A 22,366-nucleotide genomic window follows, 5' to 3' on the forward strand; every position below is an offset into this window, starting at 1 on the left:
AGCCTCGAGCGATTTTTTGTGTGCCATTGTGCACTCATCCCAAATAATAAGTTTGCATTGCTGCAATACTTTACCCATCCCAGATGATTTGGAAATATTGCACGTGGGAGTTTCTGTAGAATGCAAGTTCAGAGGCAATTTCAAAGCGGAATGAGCAGTTCTTCCACCAGGTATATTTTTCCCATAACTCTGTAGGAGCTGATGGAGAGCAAGTTGTTAAAATAATGAAAAAAAAACAATGGAAAACCTAATAGAGGCCACAATCTTGACAGGGCCTTATGAGGGTGAGGCTGTTCTTATTCCTCGCATTCCCATGATTCCAACGGATCTGCTTTTTCAATTTAAAAGATTGCAATTCCCAATTCGATTAGCATTTGCAACCACCATCAACAAAGCTCAAGGGCAATCACTAGAAAAATGCGGTATAGATCTTAATACAGATTGCTTTACCAATGTACAATTGTATGTTGCATCTTTGAGGGTCGGTAAACCTGACAATCTATTTATACGCACAGACAATGGGACAGCGAAGACTGTTGTATATTCACAAGTTTTACGTAGTTAATTTGTATTGTATCTATCTATCTATCTATCTATCTATATAAAAACGAGTTGTGTGTATGCATGTTTGTTTGTTTGTAAAAAGAGCGTTTGCATATGACGTCATTATTAGTACATACGGCTTTGTATATGGACAGACAATGGGAAAGCCAAGAATGTTGTATATTCGCAATTTTTACGTAGTTTAACTCCTGCAGACGAAATGAATGCTTGCCTGAAAAATTCTAATTTATGGGCACACGTAAAAATATTAAAATTAACTACAAATATGCGTGTCCGATTGCAAAACGATGACTCTGGTCAAACATTTTCAGATCAATTGCTGGCAATTGGAAACGGAAAGCTCCCAGGAGTGGGAAAGCCAAAAATGTTGTATATTCGCAATTTTTACGTAGTTTGAAACACATATATAAATCTATCTATATTCACAGGTGGGACACAGGGACACAACTATAATGGCGCGTAACTAATATGGCGCGTAACGACTTACGCGTGCGGGGGTCTTGGGGGGTGCGAAGCGCCCCACCAACTAGGTGTTGGGGTGGCGCGAAGCTCCACCCCAACAGCTAGTATATATATATATCTATTATATCTATCTATCTATATATATATAAATAAATTGTCTGTGTGTGTGTGTTTCGAGTGACGTCATGTTTGTGTGTCGACTGACGTCATGTTTGTCGACTGACGAGATTAAAGACCGGGACATCGAGACACAAATGACGACCGGGACACTGGGACAAAGGGAATATAAATGACGACCGGGACACTCAAAGAGAAAGCCACCGGGACACAAGGAATGTTCGATTAGCAATCACCATTAACAAAGCACCGCGACACAAATGACGACCGGGACACAGGGAATATAAACGACGACCAGGACACTCAAAGAGAAATTACAGACCGGGACATCGGAACACAAATGACGACCGGGACAAAAATGACGACCGGGACACCGGGACACAGGAAATATAAATGACGACCGTGACACTCAAAGAGAAATTACAGACTGGGACACCGGGACACAAATGACGACCGGGACACAGGGAAACAACAACAATGCGGACGCCGGGGGGCACATGGGGATATATAAATGACGACGGGGACACAGGGAATGTTCGATTAGCAATCACCATCAACAAAGCTCAAGGGCAATCATTAGAATAATGAGGTATAGATCTGAATACAGATTGTTTTACCCATGGAAAATTATTAGTTGCATGGTCAAAAGTCGGTAAACCTGACAATCTATTTATATGCACAGACAATGGGACAGCCAAGAATGTTGTATATTCGCAAGTTTTACGTAGTTAAAAATATATATATATATATATATATATATATATATATATATATATATATATATATATATATATATATATATATATATATATATATATATATATATATATATATATATATATATATATTTATATATATATATATATATATATATCTATCTATATTTACAGGTGGGACACAGGGACACAATAGGGAATATAAATGACGACCAGGACACTCAATGAGAAAGCGACCGGGACACAAGGAATGTTCGATTAGCAATCAGGGACACAGGGAAACAACAACAACAGGGACGCCGGGGGGCACAGGGGGATATATAAATGACGACGGGGACACAGGGAATGTTCGATTAGCAATCACCATCAACAAAGCTCAAGGGCAATCATTAGAATAATAAGGTATAGATCTGAATACAGATTGTTTTTCCCATGGACAATTATATGTTGCATGTTCAAGAGTCGGTAAACCTGACAATCTATTTATATGCACAGACAATGGGACAGCCAAGCATGTTGTATATTCGCAAGTTTTACGTAGTTAAAAATATATTTATATCTATCTATATTCACAGGTGGGACACAGGGACACAACTACAATGGCGCGTAACCAATATGGCAAGTAAAGACTTACGCGCACGGGGGGGCTTGGGGGGGGGGCGCGAAGCGCCCCCTCCAACTAGATGTTGGGGTGGTGTGAAGCGCTACCCCAACAGCTAGTATATATATAAAAATATGTTGTTTGTGTGTTATGTCTGTTGCACTATGTCTGTTACGCCAGATTATATCTTCTATATATATAAAAATAAGTTGTATGTATTTTTGTGTTGAGGGTTTGCATATGACGTCTGAAAAATAAAGAAGAAAAAGAAAACAAACTAAAATGTAAAAACTGGGAATTGCAGAAATATTTCGAAATATTTTGACAATAGATTAAAGTAATTCGAAAACCTTAAAATAGATACTTAAAACTTTGAGGTTTATTATAAATTGTTGAGCTTTAGCAAGCTTTTTAGTATAGATCTTAAAATGACAGAAGAAACAGCAGAGGAAGCTGCTCAAATAGTTAATTCAAAGAGAAATTTTAGTATAAATCCTACAATGGCAGAAGAAACAGCCGAGGAATCTGCTCAAAGGGTTAGTGCAAAAGGCTTTCGGCTAAAGAACGCAAAACCGTGCAGTTAGATGAAAATCCACCTGGACAGCGAGAGTCAAAACGTATCAAAACTGAAAATGATAGCGATGATGATTGGGTTTGGGATTTTGACTTGGATAAGGTCATCAATGCCTGCCAGATTTTAGTTAAAAAACAAAGGTTCGGCGATATGTATTTCATAGTGACGCTGAAAAATAAAGAAGAAAATAAACTGAAAAAAGAAAAATGGTAAAAAACTAAAAAAAACTAAATAGAAAAAAACTAAAAAAAACTAAAAAATAAAAAAATTAAAAAAAAAACCCAAAAAGAAAAAACGTAAAAAAAGAAAAAAAAAGAAAAAAGGTAAAAAACTAAAAAGAAAAAAAACTAAAAAAAGCTATAAAAAAAAGAAGAATAAACTAAAAAAAAAAACTGGGAATTGCACAAATATTTCAATATATTTTGACAATAGATTTAAGTAATTCGAAAACCTTAAAACAGATACCCAAATTTTGAGGTTTATTATAAACTAGCTGTTGGGGGGGCGCTTTGCGCCATCCCAACACCTAGTTGGTGGGGTGCTTCACGCCCCCCCAAGCCCCCCCCCCCCCCCCGCGTGCATAAGTCATTACGCGCCATTGTAGTTTTGTCCCTGTGTCCCACCTGTGAATAATATATATATATATATATATATATATATATATATATACTAGCTGTTGGGGTGGCGCTTCGCGCCACCCCAACACCTAGTTGGTGGGGGCACTTCGCGCCCCCCCCCAAGCCCCCCCGCGCGCGTAAGTCGTTACGCGCCATATTAGTTACGCGCCATTGTAGTTGTGTCCCTATGTCCCACCTGTGAATATAGATATATATATATATATATATATATATATATATATATATATATATATATATATATATATATATATATATATATATATATATATATATATATATATATATATATATATATATATATATATATATATATATATATGTTTTTAACTACGTAAAACTTGCGAATATACAACATTCTTTGCTGTCCCATTGTCTGTGCATATAAATAGAATGTCAGGTTTAACGACTCTTGAACATGCAACATATAATGGTCCATGGGAAAACAATCCGTATTCAGATCTATACCTCATGATTCTAATGATTTCCCTTGAGCTTTGTTGATGATGATTGCTAATCGACGATTCCCTGTGTCGCCATCGTCATTTATATACCCCCCTGAGCCCCCGGCGTCCCTGTTGTAGTTGTGTCCCTGTGTCCCGGTCGTCATGTCCCGGTGTCCCGATCGTCATTTGTGTCCCGGTCTGTATTTACATTCGTTTTTGAATTGGTCTGTTTTTAGGTTTTAGTTTTTTACCTTTTTTTAGTTTTTTTTCTTTTTTTTAGTTTTGTTTTTCTCCTTTATTTTTTATTTTTTTCCTTTATCATTTTTTTTTTAGCTTTTTAGCTTTTTTAGTTTTTTATTAGTTTTTAGTTTTTTTTCTTTTTTTTTTGTAGTTTTTACCTTTTTTATTAGTTTTTAATTTTTTTTTACTTATGTCCTGGTCGTCATTTATACTCCCTGTGTCCCGGTCGTCATTTGTGTCCCGGTGCTTAGTTGATGGTGATTGCTAATCGAACATTCCTTGTGTCTCGGTCGTCATTTATATTCCCTATGTGCCGGTGTCCCGGTCGTCATTTGTGTCCCGATGTCCCGGTCTGTAATTTCGTCAGTCGAAAACATGACGTCAGTCGACACAGAAACATGACGTCACCTGACAGATCCACAGACAGACAATTTATTTTTATATATATAGATATATATATAAATATATATATATATATTTTCTTTTTAGTTTTTTTGTAGTTTTTACCTTTTTTAGTTTTTTTCTTCTTTTGTATTAATGCTAAAGCCAAGGTTCAAACCTGGAGCCTCTCGGACCTAGAACCTGAAACATAAAGCTTTACCAATTCAGCTACTCCGGCTTGAATACATTCGTTTTGAGCAGCTTCCTCGGGTGTTGCCATTGTAGGTTCTTCAGTCATTTTACAATTAGAAATTTCTCTTTCAACGGTCTTCTTACAATTAAAAATTTGTCTTTGAACGATATTCTTAAATACCTGTGTCCTGGTCGTCATTTATATTCCCTGTGTCCCGGTCGTCATTTGTGTCCCGGTCTGTAATTTCTCTTTGAGTGTTTTTTCTTTTTAGTATTTTTTAGTTTTTTACATTTTTTCTTTTTTCAGTTTTCTTTTTCTTCTCTATTTTTCAGCTTCACTATGAAATACATATCGCCGAACCTTTGTTTTTTTAATTAAAATCTGGTAGGCATTGATGACCTTATCCAAGTCAAAATCCCAAACCCAATCATCATCGCTATCATTTTCAGTTTTGATATGTTTTGACTCTCGCTGTCCAGGTGGATCTTCATCTAACTGAGCGGTTTCGCGTTCTTTAGCCTCAAGCCTGTTTCCTTGCTGTTCTTTTGATTCCTCGGCACGCTTTCTTTTCTGACTTTCTCTATCAGCAGCAAGTTTTTTGGCATAGACTCTTTGAGCATCTTCATCGGCTTTTGCCATTGTAAGTTCATCAGTCATTTTAAACTTAAACATTAATTGATTTCTACGTGAACATATATGTCTTAAATATCTTTAATGACGTCACCGTCATAGCAAAAATAACGACAACTAACTTCATGACGTCAGTCAACACAGAAACATGACGTCACCTGAACCACAGACAGACACACAGACAGACAACTTATTTATATATATATATATATATATATATATATATATATATATATATATATATATATATATATATATATATATATATATATATATATATATATATATATATATATATATATATATATATATATATATATATATATATATATATATATATTTTTAAATATGTAAAACTTGCGAATATACAACATTCTTTGCTGTCCCATTGTCTGTCCATATAAATAGATTGTCAGGTTTACCAACTCTTGAACATGCAACATAATAACTGTCCATTGGAAAACAATCCGTATTCAGAATCTATACCGCATTTTTCGAACGATTGCCCTTGAGCTTTGTTAATGGTGATTGCTAATCGAATATTCCCTGTGTCCCCGTCGTCATTTATATATCCCCCTGTGCCCAGGGCGTCCCCGTTGTAGTTGTGTCCCTGTGTCCTGGTCGTCATTTATATTCCCTGTGCCCCGGTCGTCATTTGTGTCCTGGTATCACAGTCTGTAATTTCTCTTTGAGTGTCCCGGTCGTCATTTATATTCCCACTGTCCCGGTGTCCCGGTCGTCATTTGTGTCTTGGTGTCCCGGTCGTCATTTGTGTCCCGGTGTCCCGGTCTGTAATTTCTCTTTGAGTGTCCCGGTCGTCATTTATATTCCCTGTGTCCCGGTCGTCATTTGTGTCCCGGTCTGTAGTGTCATCTTATAATGACGTCATATACAAAGCCTTATATACTTATAATGAAGTCAAATGCAAACCCACAAACAAACAAACATGCATATATACAACTTATTTATTTATATATATATATATAGATAAAGTTTCTTTATTAGTTTTTTTTCTTTTTTAGTTTTTTCTTTTCTTAGTTTAAATCTTTTTTAGTTTTTCTTTTTTTTAGTTTCTTCTTTTTATTGATTTGTTTTCTTTAATTTGTCAATGTTAATTCTAACATTGAAACTTGGAAAAATCTTTACGTGCCAAGCATGCTAAAGCTCCAACAATTTATAATAAACCTCAAACTTTGGGTATCTGTTTTAAGGTTTTCGAATTACTTTAATCTATTGTCAAAATATATTGAAATATTTGTGTAATTCCCAGTTTTTTTTAGTTTTTTCTTTTTTTAGTTTTTTTTTCTTTTTAGTTTTTTACCCTTTTTATTTTTTTTATTTTTTTTACGTTTTTCTTTTTAGGTTTTTTCTTTTTTTATTTTTTTTTATTTTTTATTTATTTTTTTTTTTTCATGTTTGTCGACTGACGTCATTTTAAGGATTGAGCTGTATGCGTCATGAAGTTGTTGTCGACTGACGTCATGTTTGTCAACTGATGAAATTACATACCGGGACACCGGGACACAAATAACAACCGGGACACAGGGACTATAAATGACGACCTGGAACCTCAAAGAGAAATTACAGACTGGAACACCCGGACACAAATCACGACCGGGACACAGGGAATATAAATGACGACCGGGACACAGGGACACAACTATAACGGGGACGCCGGGGGCACAGGCGGGATATATAAATGACGACCGGGACACAAATGACGACCGGGACAGCGGGACACAGGGAATATAAATGACGACCGGGACACTCAAAGAGAAATTACAAACTGGGACACCGGGACACTAATGACGACCGGGACACAGGGAATATAAATGACGACCGGGACACAGGGACACATCATTAGAATAATGAGGTATAGATCTGAATACGGATTGTTTTTCCCATGGACAATTATATGTTTCATGTTCAAGAGTCAGTACACCTGACAATCTATTTATATGCATAGACAATGGGAGAGCGAAGAATGTTGTATATTCGCAAGTTTTACGTAGTTAAAAACACATGTATATATCTATCTCTATTCACAGGTGGGACACAGGGACACAACTACAATGGCGCGTAACTAATATTGCGCGTAACGACTTACGCGCGCGGGGGGGCTTGGGGGGGCGCGAAGCTCCCCACCAACTAGGTGTTGGGGTGGCGCGAAGCGCCACCCCAACAGCTAGTTTATAATAAACTTCAAAATTAAACGGTAACCAATTCAAAAACGAATGTATATACAGACCGGGACACCGGGACACAAATGACGACCGGGACACAGGGATTATAAATGACGAGACACAGGGACACATCTACAACGGGGACGCCGGGGGGCAAAGGGGGATTATAAATGACGACGGGGACACAGGGAATGTTCGATTAGCAATCACCATCAACAAATCTCAGGGGCAATCATTAGAATCATGAGGTATAGATCTGAATACGGATTATTTTTCCGATGGACAATTATATGTTGCATGTTCAAGAGTCGGTAAACCAATCTATTTATATGCACAGACAATGGGACAGCGAAGAATGTTGTATATTCGCAAGTTTTACGTAGTTCAAAACACACTTATATATATATATCTATATTCACAGGTGGGACACAGGGACACAACTACAATGGCGTGTAACTAATATGGCGCGTAACGACTTACGCGCGCGGGGGGGCTTGGGGGGATGGAGGTCATTCAGTTTTATGGTTTGAAACTATATTCTTAGTAGATAACTAAATCCATACTGCAAACCCTTGCTGGTTGGGGTGGGAAAAATGTAGGCATGCCATTCTCGACCCGCTATAAGTTGTACATTAACAGAAGCATTACTTATTGTTATTTAATTATTCAAATTATTTACTTATTTTACTGTTTGATAGACATGATAACGTTTTTTGTAATAAATAGCCCATAGAGAAATGAATTAAAAAAAAAAAATTTTTTGGGGTAAGTAAAGAGTGAGTCGGTATCGGGCGTATCGGTATCGGGTGTTTTTTTTTTTACAATCATGGTTTTGTGACTTCAATATTATCTTTTATTAAAAACGAGCAAAGATTAATGTTAAAAAAAAGCTTTCTGAGGGAAGTAAAGAGCGAGGTTGAAACTTACAGCGAACAAAAATTTTTACTTCACACCCTATCTAATATATATCGATAAGAAAAAGTACAAATAAACCAACGGATGATATTTCCCTGTGATTTTTGGGTTATAGAAAACTATATGTGAGTACGTACCCTCATAATAACAAACTAACCTATAACGGTTTTCATAGTCTTAGATGAACTATAATATCAGTAACTTGCAGTATACAATTAAATATAGACACATTATATAGACACAGAGACAGGCACAAACACAGACAGGGTGAGAGACACACAAACACCCACAGGGTTAAACACACAAACATGTCTGACTTTCCGTGTGTTTGTGTGTTTGACTTGATGTGTAAGTACGTGTGTGTTTTGTCTCTCTCTCTCCATGCCTGTGTGTGTGCGTCTGTGTGTCTGACTCTACGTTTTTGTGTCTGTACCCGTTGGTCTGAACTTGTTTTTGCCTGTCTCTGTGTGAGTGGACTTTTGGAAAAAATCCCGCCCATCTATATCAGACCTCGGGAAAAGCCCTGGTACGTGTGTGTTTTGTCTCTCTCTCTCCATGCCTGTACGTGTGTGCGTCTGTGTGTCTGACTCTACTTGTCTATATATTTATATATGTCTCTCTATCTGTGCCCGTTGGTCTGAAATTGCTTTTGTCTGTCTCTGTGTGAGTAGACTTTTGGAAAAAAATCCCGCCCATCTATATCAGACCTCTAGTAGGTCTCCCTATGAGCCTGGTAGTAGTAACTTTTGTCTCTGAAAATTCCTTTTCTTGAATCTTTGATTTTCAATAAACATTCCAAACGTTGGAGTTGTTAGACTACCCTAAAAATAATGGAAACACGATGAAGTAATGAAATAAATTATTTTTAATGAACTGATGGCATGTGGAATGTCATCATGAAATTCAATGCCTTAATTTTACCCAGATAAATACTTCATCATGTTTTCTCTTGAGATGTCATATATTTCCATTTAGGGTTGATATACAACTTTTAACAACTTCTCCGTACATTTCATCGTTGATAATATCATGTTCATGGATTGTATCAGTTGGTAAACCCGCGATGGTAACATTTGCTAGGGCTTTGTTTTTCATCAATTCATCTTTATATCTCTTGGTGGTATTGTTTGTCAAAGCCCTTTTTATTTTACTTGCAGTTTTATTGTCTATTACGACATTAGTTTTATATAGATTGCAGTTTTGGAACGTAGATAAGACATTGAAAATGAAATTGGTGGTGGAGTAGGCTTGTATTCTTTGAATCCTAATACCAGAAAGATACTGATATGATCTATCAATTAGTAACATGCTATAAGCAGCAGTAGCAAGAAGTTAGCCTTGTCATCAACTAAACGTCTTAGGTTCAAATTATCTTTGCGCGTTATCAACTCCGGAGATCTAACTTCCGCATATCTACCACCACTGGTAATGTTGAATTTTTGCTATTTCAGAGAAATCTCGCATCTTTCTGTCATGGCAACGCACGCATACATTTCCAACAAGATCCTCTTTACTGCTTGTTTCATAGCTTAGATATTTATTTTCGTCAGCATTCAATGCTATGATAACTTTATCATGAACACGCACATTCTTGAAATATGTCATCTTAACCTTTTAAAATTAAGATGTAAGTATTTATCCTTCAAATGTAGAAAGGAAAAACTTCAAAAACGTACAATAAACTAGGTATTTTCAATGACTAGCTATAGATTACCGTGGAGGCAGCCGTATAAAAAATAAAGGAATCGGCGAAAGGTTGAAAATGCCTTAAGCATGATAGTGCACGCTGGAGGGTGTCATCAGCCGGGGTAAATTGTCCCACTCTGCCGTGAATTGACATGGTGTATCACGAGGGGGTGGCTTATGAAAACTAAACACTAGATTTAAAGCATATTTTTTAAAAGAAAAAATCAGAAAAATGTCATAGGAGTCATAATATGTAGCACAGGAATGTCACAGGCCAGCCATATATTTTGCCATGGTGGTGTCAATTGACATGATGCACCATGAGGAGTGGCTGGAAAAAACGTGAACCAAAGAATTTAGAGCACAATTTTTATTGAGAAAATGTCTGAGAATGTCATATGAATGATAATGTGTATCAACAGGATGTCAAGGGTCAGCCATAGTTTGTCAAGGAGGCATGAATTGCCATAGATTGCATCACGTTGGGGTGGATTTGTAAAACATGAGCCGTTGGAAGTTAAGCATATTTGTATCGTTAAAATAAATGAAATGTGCATTTGGAATGATGAAAGTGCAAGAGGGTGCCGTGTTGCAATCCATAGTTTGCAGCGGTGGCATGAATTGCCTTGGACTAGCACGTTCTACAGCTTAAAGTCAAACTGGAAACTGTTAAAAAAAACTTTTTGGTGGAGGGGGGCTGATGTCTAACACCCAGTTAAAGAAACGGGGAGTTTTCATTAAAAGCTCTCAAAAATATGTTTTAGTGTGGCTTAAATTCACCTTTAACGAGATTATGAAAAATTTTAATTTCTTTTTTCTATGATTTTATGACTTAATAATGTTTTTTTATTTATAAAACTTGCATATGCAATAAACATTTCGCATCTTTTAGATTTCTTGTTCCAGGGTGAATCTTCAATACATTATCATTACGCAATGAAATATCTAAGGTCAATGTTATGCAGCATTTTCTTGATTCAATACCTAGCTTAACCTGTCTAGGTTACTTTAAAAAATTAATAACACTGTAACAAGCAGCTGCAAATCAAATGTAACAAATTTCCAGTAATCGATTTTCCCTCACGCATATCAGTTATTGCAGACACAGGAAAAAAGTGATCCATAGATTTTTTGAAATGTTTCCACTAGAAGGTATTCCCCGAATAATATTAACATCAGTTACATATTGGTCCAGTTGTCTAGCGTACCATACCGTTAAGGGGAAATCTTTTTCGATTCCTACTGTGGACAAAAATCTTTGGAATATAAATGTTTCCTGAGAAAAAACGTCTTGACAGAAAATGATCCCTGGAAAAAAAATCTTGAAAGAAAAATCAAATCCCGAAGAAAAATCTACTAAGGTCTTACTTAACATCCCATGTGTGCACTATCATTACGTAAGGCTCATGTGTGCTTCACCATTACGTCACAACCGCAGGTGTGCCTTCCTTAGCTACAATCGGAGAATTCTTACTTGATTGGGGGCCCCAATCTATAACAAGTAACGTGAGAATGTGTCATCCTTAACATAAGTAAAGTATACATAAGTATGTGACATCCCACGTGTGCCTTTCCTCAGTTACAAGAGGGGATTTCCCACTTTACTGGCTGCCCCTGACCTCTGGCTAGCCATTCAAGATTTTGTCATCGTCTGTTACAAGTAAAGGGCCCAGCTGGACTAGCAGGTCTCTGTTGAATACTAGCCCCCCCTGTTGGCATTGGATGCTAAGGCCCCGTTGAGATCTTTAAAGTATTAAGTAACATCTCATGTGTAGATCGTCATTGCGTAACATCCCACGTGTGTGCACTCTTCAGTTACAGGTGAGTGTTTTCCACAGAACTCGAAGATATAAGTCACACGAGAATGCATCATCTTAGATAAATCTCCTAAGTTCCGCGAGATTATATCATTCTCAATTACAATTAGAGATTCCTCACTTGACTAGCACCCCCTCGTTGGAATTGATTGATAGGGGTCCTGTTGGAATTGAAAGCTAAGGCCCCGTTGGAATTGACTGCTAGGGCCCCAGTTGGAATTGGTTGCTAGGGTCCCAGTCAAATTGGTTGTTAAGGATCCGGTGGAACTGATTGCTATGGCCCCCGTTGGAATTGGATGCTAGGGATCCCCGTCAAATTGAATCCTAAGCCCTCCCCCACCCAATTCAGAATTGCTTGCTAGGGATCCCTGTTGCTCGCTAAGGGCCCCTGTTGGGTTTTGTTCCTAGGGACCTGGTGAAATTGGACGTTAGGGCTCCTGTTGGAATTGGCTGCTAGGGCCTCCAGTGGATTTGCTCGCTAGGACCATCGTTGGAATTGGTTGCCAGGGGCTCCGGTGAAATTGGATACTAGGGGGCCTCCCTGAAAGAAAATGTTGCTAGGGCCCCAGTGTAAGTGCTCGCTAGGGGCTCGGCATCTTGACGATTCCCAACTAGTGGCTAGATGGTTTTTCCTGGCATTTGCGGGGTTTTCAAGCAATCAAAGAAAAACCGAGATGTAACATCTGTGTTTTCTCCTTGACTAGCAGATCCTGAAGGTTTTTCCTGGTCTTTAAACAATCAAAGAAATTATTACGTGATGCATACGTTTGCATCTTGACTAGCGGATCCTGAAGGATTTTCCTGGCCCTTTCGGGGTTTCTAAGCAATCAAAGATACTATTACGTAACGCGTATGTTTGTATCTTGATTAGCAGACTCTAACAATTCCTATTACGTAGCAACCACCTGTATTCATTTTCACAAGTAAACTAACCCTATTACGTAACAACCAAAGAAAACCTGAAGTAAACAAACTCTATTATGTAACAGCCAAAGAAATCATGAAGTAAAGAAACCCTATTTTGTAACATGCAACTGTACTATTTCGTTACAAGTGCATTATAGTATTACGGAAGACCCAGGTGTGCTTAATAATGCCTCGAAGGATGGGTAGCTCCAATAGTAGACTGTCCCCTCCTCAACACCCCGCTCATTACGCTAAAGTTTGATTCTTTCTCACAGCTCTACTTTTTCAAACAGTAAAAACTTTAGCGTAAAGAGCGGGGCGTTGAGGAGGGGTATTTTTTTCATTTACAGAATAATATCTGTTAGTTTTAAGTTTTAATGTTGATCTTTACTTTCAGTAAAAAAAATTCTTTTTTTTAATCATCTAATAGTATCAATATTAGTCAGTTTATCTATCAATATGATTTACCTTCACACTAAAAGAACACCTACAAGAACCACGAAAAGGGCGGTAAAGCTGTTATAGGTTTGAAAAACAAAGCTGAAGAGGGAAAAAACGTATTTATCTGTTACAGCCACCATGCTCAAGTTTCGGCTTGACACAACCGGTTTTTTTTTGTAGTTTCTTCCAGCTTAGCATGAGAGAGTGTATATACACTACAATGTACGTATTTTAAATAAATATTTTAGCTGTAATTTTGGTTAGGTTGGGTTAAATTAGAAACCGTTTAATATAATGCATTCTTGGGGGTTTGATTTCCATAGTTCTCTGTTGTAGTTTTCATAATTTTGTTACAAAGGAATTTTATTTTCATCATACTTGGGTATATTTCATTGGGATTAAACTAGCTGCGCGTCTTGAGTGTGATAGCTATAACACTGCCGAAAAGATATATTCGGAAAAAAGTGATATTTTGACAGTAAAGGAATATATAAAAATTCAATGTCAATTACATTCCTGTTTGTAGTTTATCGTCATTCGGGTTTCAAAAGGATGTACCTCCATAATTGTAAATTTTCAGACGAGTAAACAAAACCCTCGCAACTTTCTTATTTTCCTCCAATAACCGTAAAACAAGAACGGATTGATATTTAAAATCAATAGATATAAATCCGTTTTTGTTTAACGGTTATCAGAGCGGAAATAAAACTACTGCGAGAATTTTTTTCTGCTCTTCTGAAAATTTACAATTATGGAGATACGTCCTTTTGATACCCGACTGACGATATATACTTTGAGCTTTATTACAGTTGCTGAATGTGCAGTGCTATGTTCTGATTGTATATTACTATGCATTTCTTTACCGTCAATAATAATCTGCATTTTGAAACATAAATTCAATTTATTGATTCGTTTGTTTTGTATATATTAAATCTATTTTTTTATCTTATGTTATTTGTTTTTTATACTTTATTAAATATTTGAATACAACCCCTCCTGACTGTCTCTGTCCACCCGTAGAAAATCGAGATTATTACCTAAGGACGGAAATTACCTTATGGACGGAAAATATGTTTTGTATTTTCCTTCCATTCAAAAGTATGAAAATCAGAATTAATTGAAAAAAACTAAAATTTTACTGTTAATTGAGAATTGGTTTTACTATTTGAAAAAAGATTTAAAAGGAAAAAAAAATCTTTAAGTTGCTAGTTATTTAGACACGCAGTATAAAACAGCAAATACATTTTTTATACATTTTACTTTTGCCATAAAATTCTAAACAGATATTTTTTGGTAAAAATACCGTATTTTGTGCTATATGAAGGATATATCCTCTTAAAATGAGATATCGGAGTGGAGGGGGCTACAACCCCGTAGTCCTCTTCTTGGGTACACCTCTGAAGGGTTATAGCCAGCCCAACAGTTATTAGGGATATGTTTCAAGAACTATTAAACTAGAAAAAAATAAAACAGCCACATATTAAAATCGTAGCTTCATTAGGAATTCTCTTCAAAATCATGAAAAAATTTTAATTGTTCAAAATATACGAGAATTCTTTGCGTGAATGGAGGCACGTGTTTCAGGCATGAAACATTAAATAGACATTAAAAAAACTGCTTTGACTTTCAAGTATTAAAACATGTACAAAAACAAGAATAACTAGGAAGTAAAAAAAATGTACAAAATTTAACAAAAATATATAAATGAAATATAATTATAAAACTGGCCAAAACCAGTGAAAATATGGCAATCTTCAATATACATTATTCAGCTTGCACTATTTGGTACTTATAACTCTGTATATCATAAAAAATTCACTCGTTCAAAAGGTACGAAAATTTCATGCATGAAATCGAGACATACGTTTCAGGCATGAAGCATAAAATTGAGATAGACATTTAATAAAAATAAAACAACTGCTTTCATTTTCAACCATCAAAATACATGTAAAGAACAAAAATAACTTGGTAGTAAAAAAAAACATACGCAAAACTTACCAAAAATACATAAATGAAAATATATAAAACTAGCCAAAACCATTGAATGTATGACAACCTTCAATATACACTTATCCAGCTTACGCTATATAGTACTTACAGCTCTCGATTTCCACTGTACAATTTTGCACATCCAGCGGATAATAATGTAAATCCATAAGACATGCCAAAGTAGTCGTAAACCTCATTCCGTATTCAATCAGTCCATTACCATGAAGACGAATCATTTTATTCCTTTCAGTTATGTCGTGGATATAGCTGGAAGAATAACAGAGAAAATAACCCATAATATTTTAGAATGCCAATCAACTCGCTTTACTGTCCCTTTTTATATGAATTAAAAATTGCCTAGTGGCAGTTTTTTCAGACAAATATCCATTTCATTCACTTATGAATGTCTTGTGTGGTATAAGTGTGAGTGTGGTAAGTATCTAGGCATTAGTCTGGTCTCTGTAGGTAGCAAATGACTTAGTAATGTGATTTCTGTCGACAAATCTTTAAGAGAAGGACAGTGCGGTCTTAGAAAAAGTAGAGGATGTGTCGGTCAAATTTCCACTCTTAGGTTAACAATTCAGAAGTGCCCGAGTTGTCAAACACCTTCGGTCCTCAGTTGTATAGATTATGAGCAAGCGTTCGATTCTGTTGATAGAAGAGCTTTAGTAAAAGTCTTATATTTGTTCTGTATATTAGACAAATACATTAAAGTGATTAGCGTTTCGTACGAGAATAACACTGCTGCGGTTAAGGTAGGAAATGATGTAAGCAGCTGTTTTGTATTAAATCAGGACTTAAGTAGGATTGTGTTCTATCCCCCTTTATATGGATCCTTTTGATGTACTTTGTCTTAAGGAGCACAGGAAAGGCGATGGGAGACCGCGGAATAAAATTGGGAGGAAAAACTCTCCTGGAATTAGATTATGCTGATGATTTAAGCATCCTATATGAAAGTGTGAGCAAAATGAATGAGCTTTTAGAGGTTTTGCAAGTACAGGGTACTAAAATAGGTTTGATAATAAATGTTAAGAAGACTAAGTTACTAAGGCTAGGAATATGGGCTCTCCGAAAAGCAGATGAAGATTTGCTAGATGTTTTCGAGAGAAATTGCCTATGGATTGTTCTGGGTACCCAGCTGACTGACTGTATTTCAAACAGTAGGTTGTATGAAAAATGAGGCTCAATCCCGCCTTCTAGGGCTAAAATGAAAGAAAGGTTGAGATGACTAGGGCACAATATGCGGATGAAAGATGACAGATTACCGCAGATTGTCTTTTTCGGTCAACCGTCTAGGGCTAAACGGAAATTAGGTCGTCATCGTCTTTGTGGGAGGACGTCATATAGAAAGATTTAAAGGAAATGCGAACTTACTGGGAGGATGGAAAAAGGGAGGCTTTGAATAGATTGGGGTGGAGGAAGAGCATGGGCAGCTGTGTTGGCCTCAGGCGGCTTGGTGCTGCGGTGAGTTGTTTGTAGTAGTAGTAGTAGTCGTAGTAGTAGTAGTAGTAGTAGTAGTAGTAGTAGTAGTAGTAGTAGTAGTAGTAGTAGTAGTAGTAGTAGTAGTAGTAGTAGTAGTAGTAGTAGTAATAGTAGTAATAGAAGTAGTAGTAGTAACAATAGTAGTAAAAGTAGCAGTAATAAAGCTTGCTGTGGAGAATGTCTGACAAATCAGGAAGAGTACAAAGACAGCCAAGAATGAACTGAAATTGTGTCTTCATCCTATTTTTCTCTGTTCCGTCTTATTGTTTTCAGATGTTTGTCAGATGTTTGAATCAAAGCGTCCATGATAATGACTGGAGAGCAAAGAAAAACCCTGTCAACAGCAATGATGCTCCAAAATGAAATGTTGAATAAAATATACACATAAAAAAGTTCTAATTTTGCTACAATTTGCTACAATGAATATAAGTAAGATAATGATGGTGATAAAGGTAATCAATGCGCTTATCATTTTCTATTCTTTTTTATGGACTGTATTTGAGCTCTTTGTCTAATGGCTGTCTGTTCTAAAAGAATGTTTCATCATTTTTTTCTGATCAACTGGGTATATTTTGAAGAATCAATACCGACTCCATGACAAATTCTGACAGAACGCGAAGAATGCAAGCGTTTCAGTGACGCACCACGTCGTTTATTTCGTCTATTATGTGAATTACATAAAAAACTAGTTTTTTAACTGAAAGTAAAGAGCGACATTAAAACTTAAAACAAACAGAAATTACTCCTTATATGAAATGGGTTGTCCCCTCCGCAATCCCTTGCTCTTTACGCTAAAGTTTTTAATTGTTTTAAAAATCAGAATTGTGGCAAAGAGTCAAACTTTAGCGTAAAGAGCGAGGGATTGCGGAGGGGACAACCCATTTCATATACGGAGTAATTTCTGTTCGTTTTAAGTTTAAATGTCGCTCCTTACTTTCAGTTAAAAAAAAACTAGTTTTTTTAATATAATTTCTGAACGTTTTTGAATTAATGCATGTTTGATTTTGGCCCTCCACACATAAATTATTAAAATGAAATTTGCATATTAATTCCTTTTTTGGCTAAATGGCTTTCTCTTAGTTTTGATCAGACGATTTTGAGAAATAAGGGGTGGGGAATGCCTATATGCCCTGCAATTTTTCGGTTACATAAAAAGGCAACTATAAAATTTAATTTTTAACGAATGTTTTTATTAGTAAAAAATATACGTAACTTAAGAATTAGCTTACGTAACAAACTTTTATATTCTTAAATTTTTATTATGTATATGAGGGGGTTTGTACCCTCGTTAATACCTCGCTTTTTACACTAAATCGTAAGTTTTGTCCCAATTCTTTAAGAATGACCCCTGAATCCGAAAGGCCGTAGAATAAATAGTTGAAATTACTAAAAATACTAAAGCATAAAGAGCGAGGTATTTATCTCCTCCTAAATACCTCGTTCTTTATGCTAAAGTATTTTTAGAACCCCTCATATACGTAATAATCTCTGTTCGTTTTAAGTTTCAATGCTAATCCTTACTTTCAATTGAAAAAAAACTTTTCCATGTATTTTTTCATTTTTTTTTTTTTTTATTTAATGCTACAAAATCCTGCGCCCTTTTCATTGAATTTCTCTTCCCCCATGACATATTCCTCCAAGGAAAGATCCTCCCATATATCCTCCTCCTCTCAACCCCCCCCCCAACCAAAAAAATCCCCCTGAAAATGTCTGTACACTTCCCAATAACCATTACTGTATGTAAACACTGGTTAAAGTTTGTAACTTGCAGCTCCTCCCCCAGGGATTTCGGGGGAGTAAGTCATCCCCAAAGACATAGTTATTATGGTTTTCGACTATGCCGAACAAAATGGCTATCTCAAAATTTTGATTCGTTGACTTTGGGAAAAAATGAGCGTGGGAGGGGGCCTAGGTGCCCTCCAATTTTTTTGGTCACTTAAAAAGGGCACTAGAACTTTTCAATTCCGTTAGAATGAGCCATTTTCGACATTCTAGGACCACTTGGTCGATACGATGACCCCTGGGGAAAAGAAAAAAAAAACAAATAAACACGTACCCGTGATATGTCTTCTGGCAAAAAATATGAAATTCCACATTTTTGTAGATAGGAGCTTGAAATTTTTGCTATAGAGTTCTCTGACACGCTGAATGCGATGGTGTGATTTTCGTTAAGATTTAGGGGGTGTTTCCCCCTATTTTCCGAAATAAGGCAAATTTTCTCAGGCTCGTAACTTTTGATGACAAAGACTAAATTTGATGAAACTTGTATATTTAAAATCAGCATTAAAAGCCGATTCTTTTGATGTATCTTTTAGCATCAAAATTCCGTTTTTAGAGTTTCGTTTACTATTGAGCCGGGTCGCTCCTTACTACAGTTCGTTACAACGAACTGTTTGATTTAGATAAAAGACAGTGGAGGTCGAGAGTAAATCAATACAAAGAAAACAAGTCGCTGTTGAAAATCTTACTTTCATAAAAAGATATTATTTTGTGCAGATCTTGAATGAACCAAAACTATATTAAATGTTGAAACTACGTTAAGAAACACATGACTTCGTTTGAACCAAAGCGTCCATGATAATGATTGGAGAGTAAAGAAAAACCCTGTCAACAGTAATGATGCTCCAAAATGAAATGTTGAATAAAATATACCCATAAAATATACAAGTTCTAATTTTGCTACAACTCCCAATAGAAAAAATTTATTAAGTTTACTGTTCTCTGTCAAAGGGTTAGCATGAGAAGACTCAATAATTTTGGATAATGTTTAATAATTGGAAAATGTTTTAATAATAGTTTAAATAATCTCAATGAAAAGTCCATCGTCAAGTTTAAATAATTGAAAGGTCCAAAGGACAGGGTTCAAGCCCTTGTCTACAGAAATTAAACTTATTGTTTTTCCTTAATACGGAGACCATGGATGAGTATTTCTTCTTTTCTCACCGGGGGTCACCGTATTGAACAGAGCACGTTGTAAATCGGGAGAGGGTTTGCTTGAACGGAAATTGTTCCAGCTTCAATATGCTTTTTGAAAACAACAAATACAAAAACTCAGGAAATTACCAATTTCTCTAGTCTTACAAAGAAAACAAAATTTTGGCTTGAAAAGGGCCAAAATACTATCAAGAAAATATTCTGATATAACCTCTCAATTTACAATAGTTGAATACCACTTCATAAGGCCTACTAGTTTCAAAGAATGTATTTCCACTTGGTGGTGTACTCGTCCCTGAATACATTTAAAAAAGTTTTATTTTTAACGGAAATTAAGGAGCGACATCAGAACTTAAAAAGAACAGTACTTATTCTTATATGAAAGGTATGCTCTTTATGCTAATAAATAGAAAAAAACAAGTTTTTTTAACGGAAAGTAAGGAGCGAAATTAAAACTTAAAACGAACAGAAATTACTTCGTATATGAACGGAGATGCTTCCTCATCAACACCCCGCTCTTTACGCTAAAGTTTTTTACTGTTTTAAAAATTAGAGTTAAGAGCCCCGCTCTTTACGCTAAAGTTTGACTCTTTCTCTTAACTATACTTTTTAAAACAGTAAAAAACTTTAGCGTAAAGAGCGGGGCGTTGATGAGAAAGATTTTGACTCAAAATGCGATTCTTTTGATGTAGCTATTGATATCAAAATTCCATTTTTTAGAGTTTTGGTTACTATTGAGCCGGGTAGCTCCTTACTACAGTTCGTTACCACGAACTGTTTGAAATCTGCCTCTTTGTCACAACGTTAATTTTTAAAGTAACAAAAAACTTTGGCGTAAAGAGCGGGGCGTTGAGGAAGAGACAACCCCTTTCATATTCGGAATAATTCTATCGATTATAAATTTTAATGTCACTCCTTACTTTCAGTTAAAAAAATCGTTTTTTTTTATTTAATTGCTGAACGTTTTTCAACTAATGAAGGTTTGAATTTAGCTTATTGTAGATGAGCAATTAAAACGGAATTTACATATTAATTTTGGCAAAGTTTACCGCCGTGTAAAATTTCCTCTGGAAAGGTCACCTCCAGAAACTACCCTTACAATGTGAAAATCTTACTGCATAAAACAAAAATTATTTATTATCTGTGTGAGGTGACTGTCTCCTCATGCAATGCCAGGAAAATCTGGCTCCTCCCTCCATGGAAAATTTCTTCCCCTTACGGAGAATCCCTCCGTGAAAAGTTCTTCCCACATAAAATACAACCCACCAGCAAAATTCCCCAGACAATTCCATTTTAGCTGAAAATTATTCTTAGAAAATTTCTTTCAGATGATTCCGGCTGAAAGTATTTTCTTAGCCCACTTTATTTGAAAATACTTTAATTTCTGATTGTTTGTAAGATCATTCCAGAAATCAACCTCCGTGGAAAATCCTTCGCACACATATCCCCCACCCCCTAGTAGAAAGCTGATCTCACAGAAAATTACCGCTGGAAAATTTATCCTGTGGGAAACTCCCCCATGTATAATTTCTCCCGGGGAAAATCCGCCCACCTACGGAATGATACTCTAGAAAATTTCCAACCTTGTAAATTTTGCCAGTAGTATCCTCTCAATAAATCCTGCAACAAAAATATCCCACCATTCCTATGACACCCATATCACACCATTCCTACAACGTCCATATCCCAGCAATCTTACGACGCCTACATCCCACCGTTCCCGACGAAAGACAGCAGGTCCTTGTTGCGCAATAGGGATTGTTTTCTAAAGGATGTAGATGCATTTTATGTGATAGAAAGTGTTTACTTTTAGTTGTTACGTAATAGGGAATGTTTAATTATGTTAAGTATGACGTAATCAAGAGTGAATTGCTTCTTCATGGCCTCGTGGAAAATCACAGGTTGTAACTGAGGAGGACACACACGTGGGTATTAAGTAATGACAGTGAAAAGTAGGTTGTGGCGCAATCGTGCGTGGGCTGTTAGATTTATTGGGGGTGACATGATCTTACGTGTCTTGGTAGATTTATTGGGAATGATGCAATGGTAGCGCACACTTGGAGTGCTACGTACGAGGGCGCATGAATGGGTGTTCGATTATTCTTTAGGAGGTTCCTTCTTCAGGTTTAGACTTGTCTTCGGGATTTCATTTTTTCTTTCAAGGCGTTTTTTGTTTAGTATTTAATTTTTTCTCTCGAGGCGCTTTTTTGAGATTTCATTTTCTTTCATGATGTTTTTCTCAGTGAACATTTAGTATCTAGACATTTTCGTAAGCTTTAAAATTCGAATATAAGACCAGAAATTTTTCCAACGACTAGATATAAACCTTAACCAACCGGACAAGCATGCTATTCATGACATTTTGATTCGGGTAATACTTACAACATGATAACCTACTACATGCAAAGGTAATCCCCTGCTCCCACATACCAGAATAATTAAACGATTCACATG

At 36.2% G+C, this 22,366-nt stretch overlaps 2 protein-coding genes across 3 annotated transcripts in view; both read right to left on the reverse strand.

Moving 5' to 3' along the window:
* LOC136032287 (PHD finger protein 14-like) overlaps positions 1-22,366 on the reverse strand; it is a 352,444-nt gene that overhangs the window by 156,463 nt on the left and 173,615 nt on the right. The gene's annotated exons all lie outside the window — the stretch shown is intronic.
* LOC136032288 (gamma-aminobutyric acid receptor subunit beta-like) overlaps positions 1-22,366 on the reverse strand; it is a 64,198-nt gene that overhangs the window by 23,989 nt on the left and 17,843 nt on the right. For both annotated transcript variants that reach the window (XM_065712559.1, XM_065712560.1), the window contains exon 5: positions 15,606-15,763. In XM_065712559.1, coding sequence (XP_065568631.1) covers positions 15,606-15,763 — 158 coding nt within the window. The remainder of the gene's footprint in view (positions 1-15,605; positions 15,764-22,366) is intronic.

This window comes from Artemia franciscana, chromosome 10 (assembly GCF_032884065.1).
Source record: "Artemia franciscana chromosome 10, ASM3288406v1, whole genome shotgun sequence".
In the NCBI taxonomy this organism is placed as follows: domain Eukaryota; kingdom Metazoa; phylum Arthropoda; class Branchiopoda; order Anostraca; family Artemiidae; genus Artemia; species Artemia franciscana.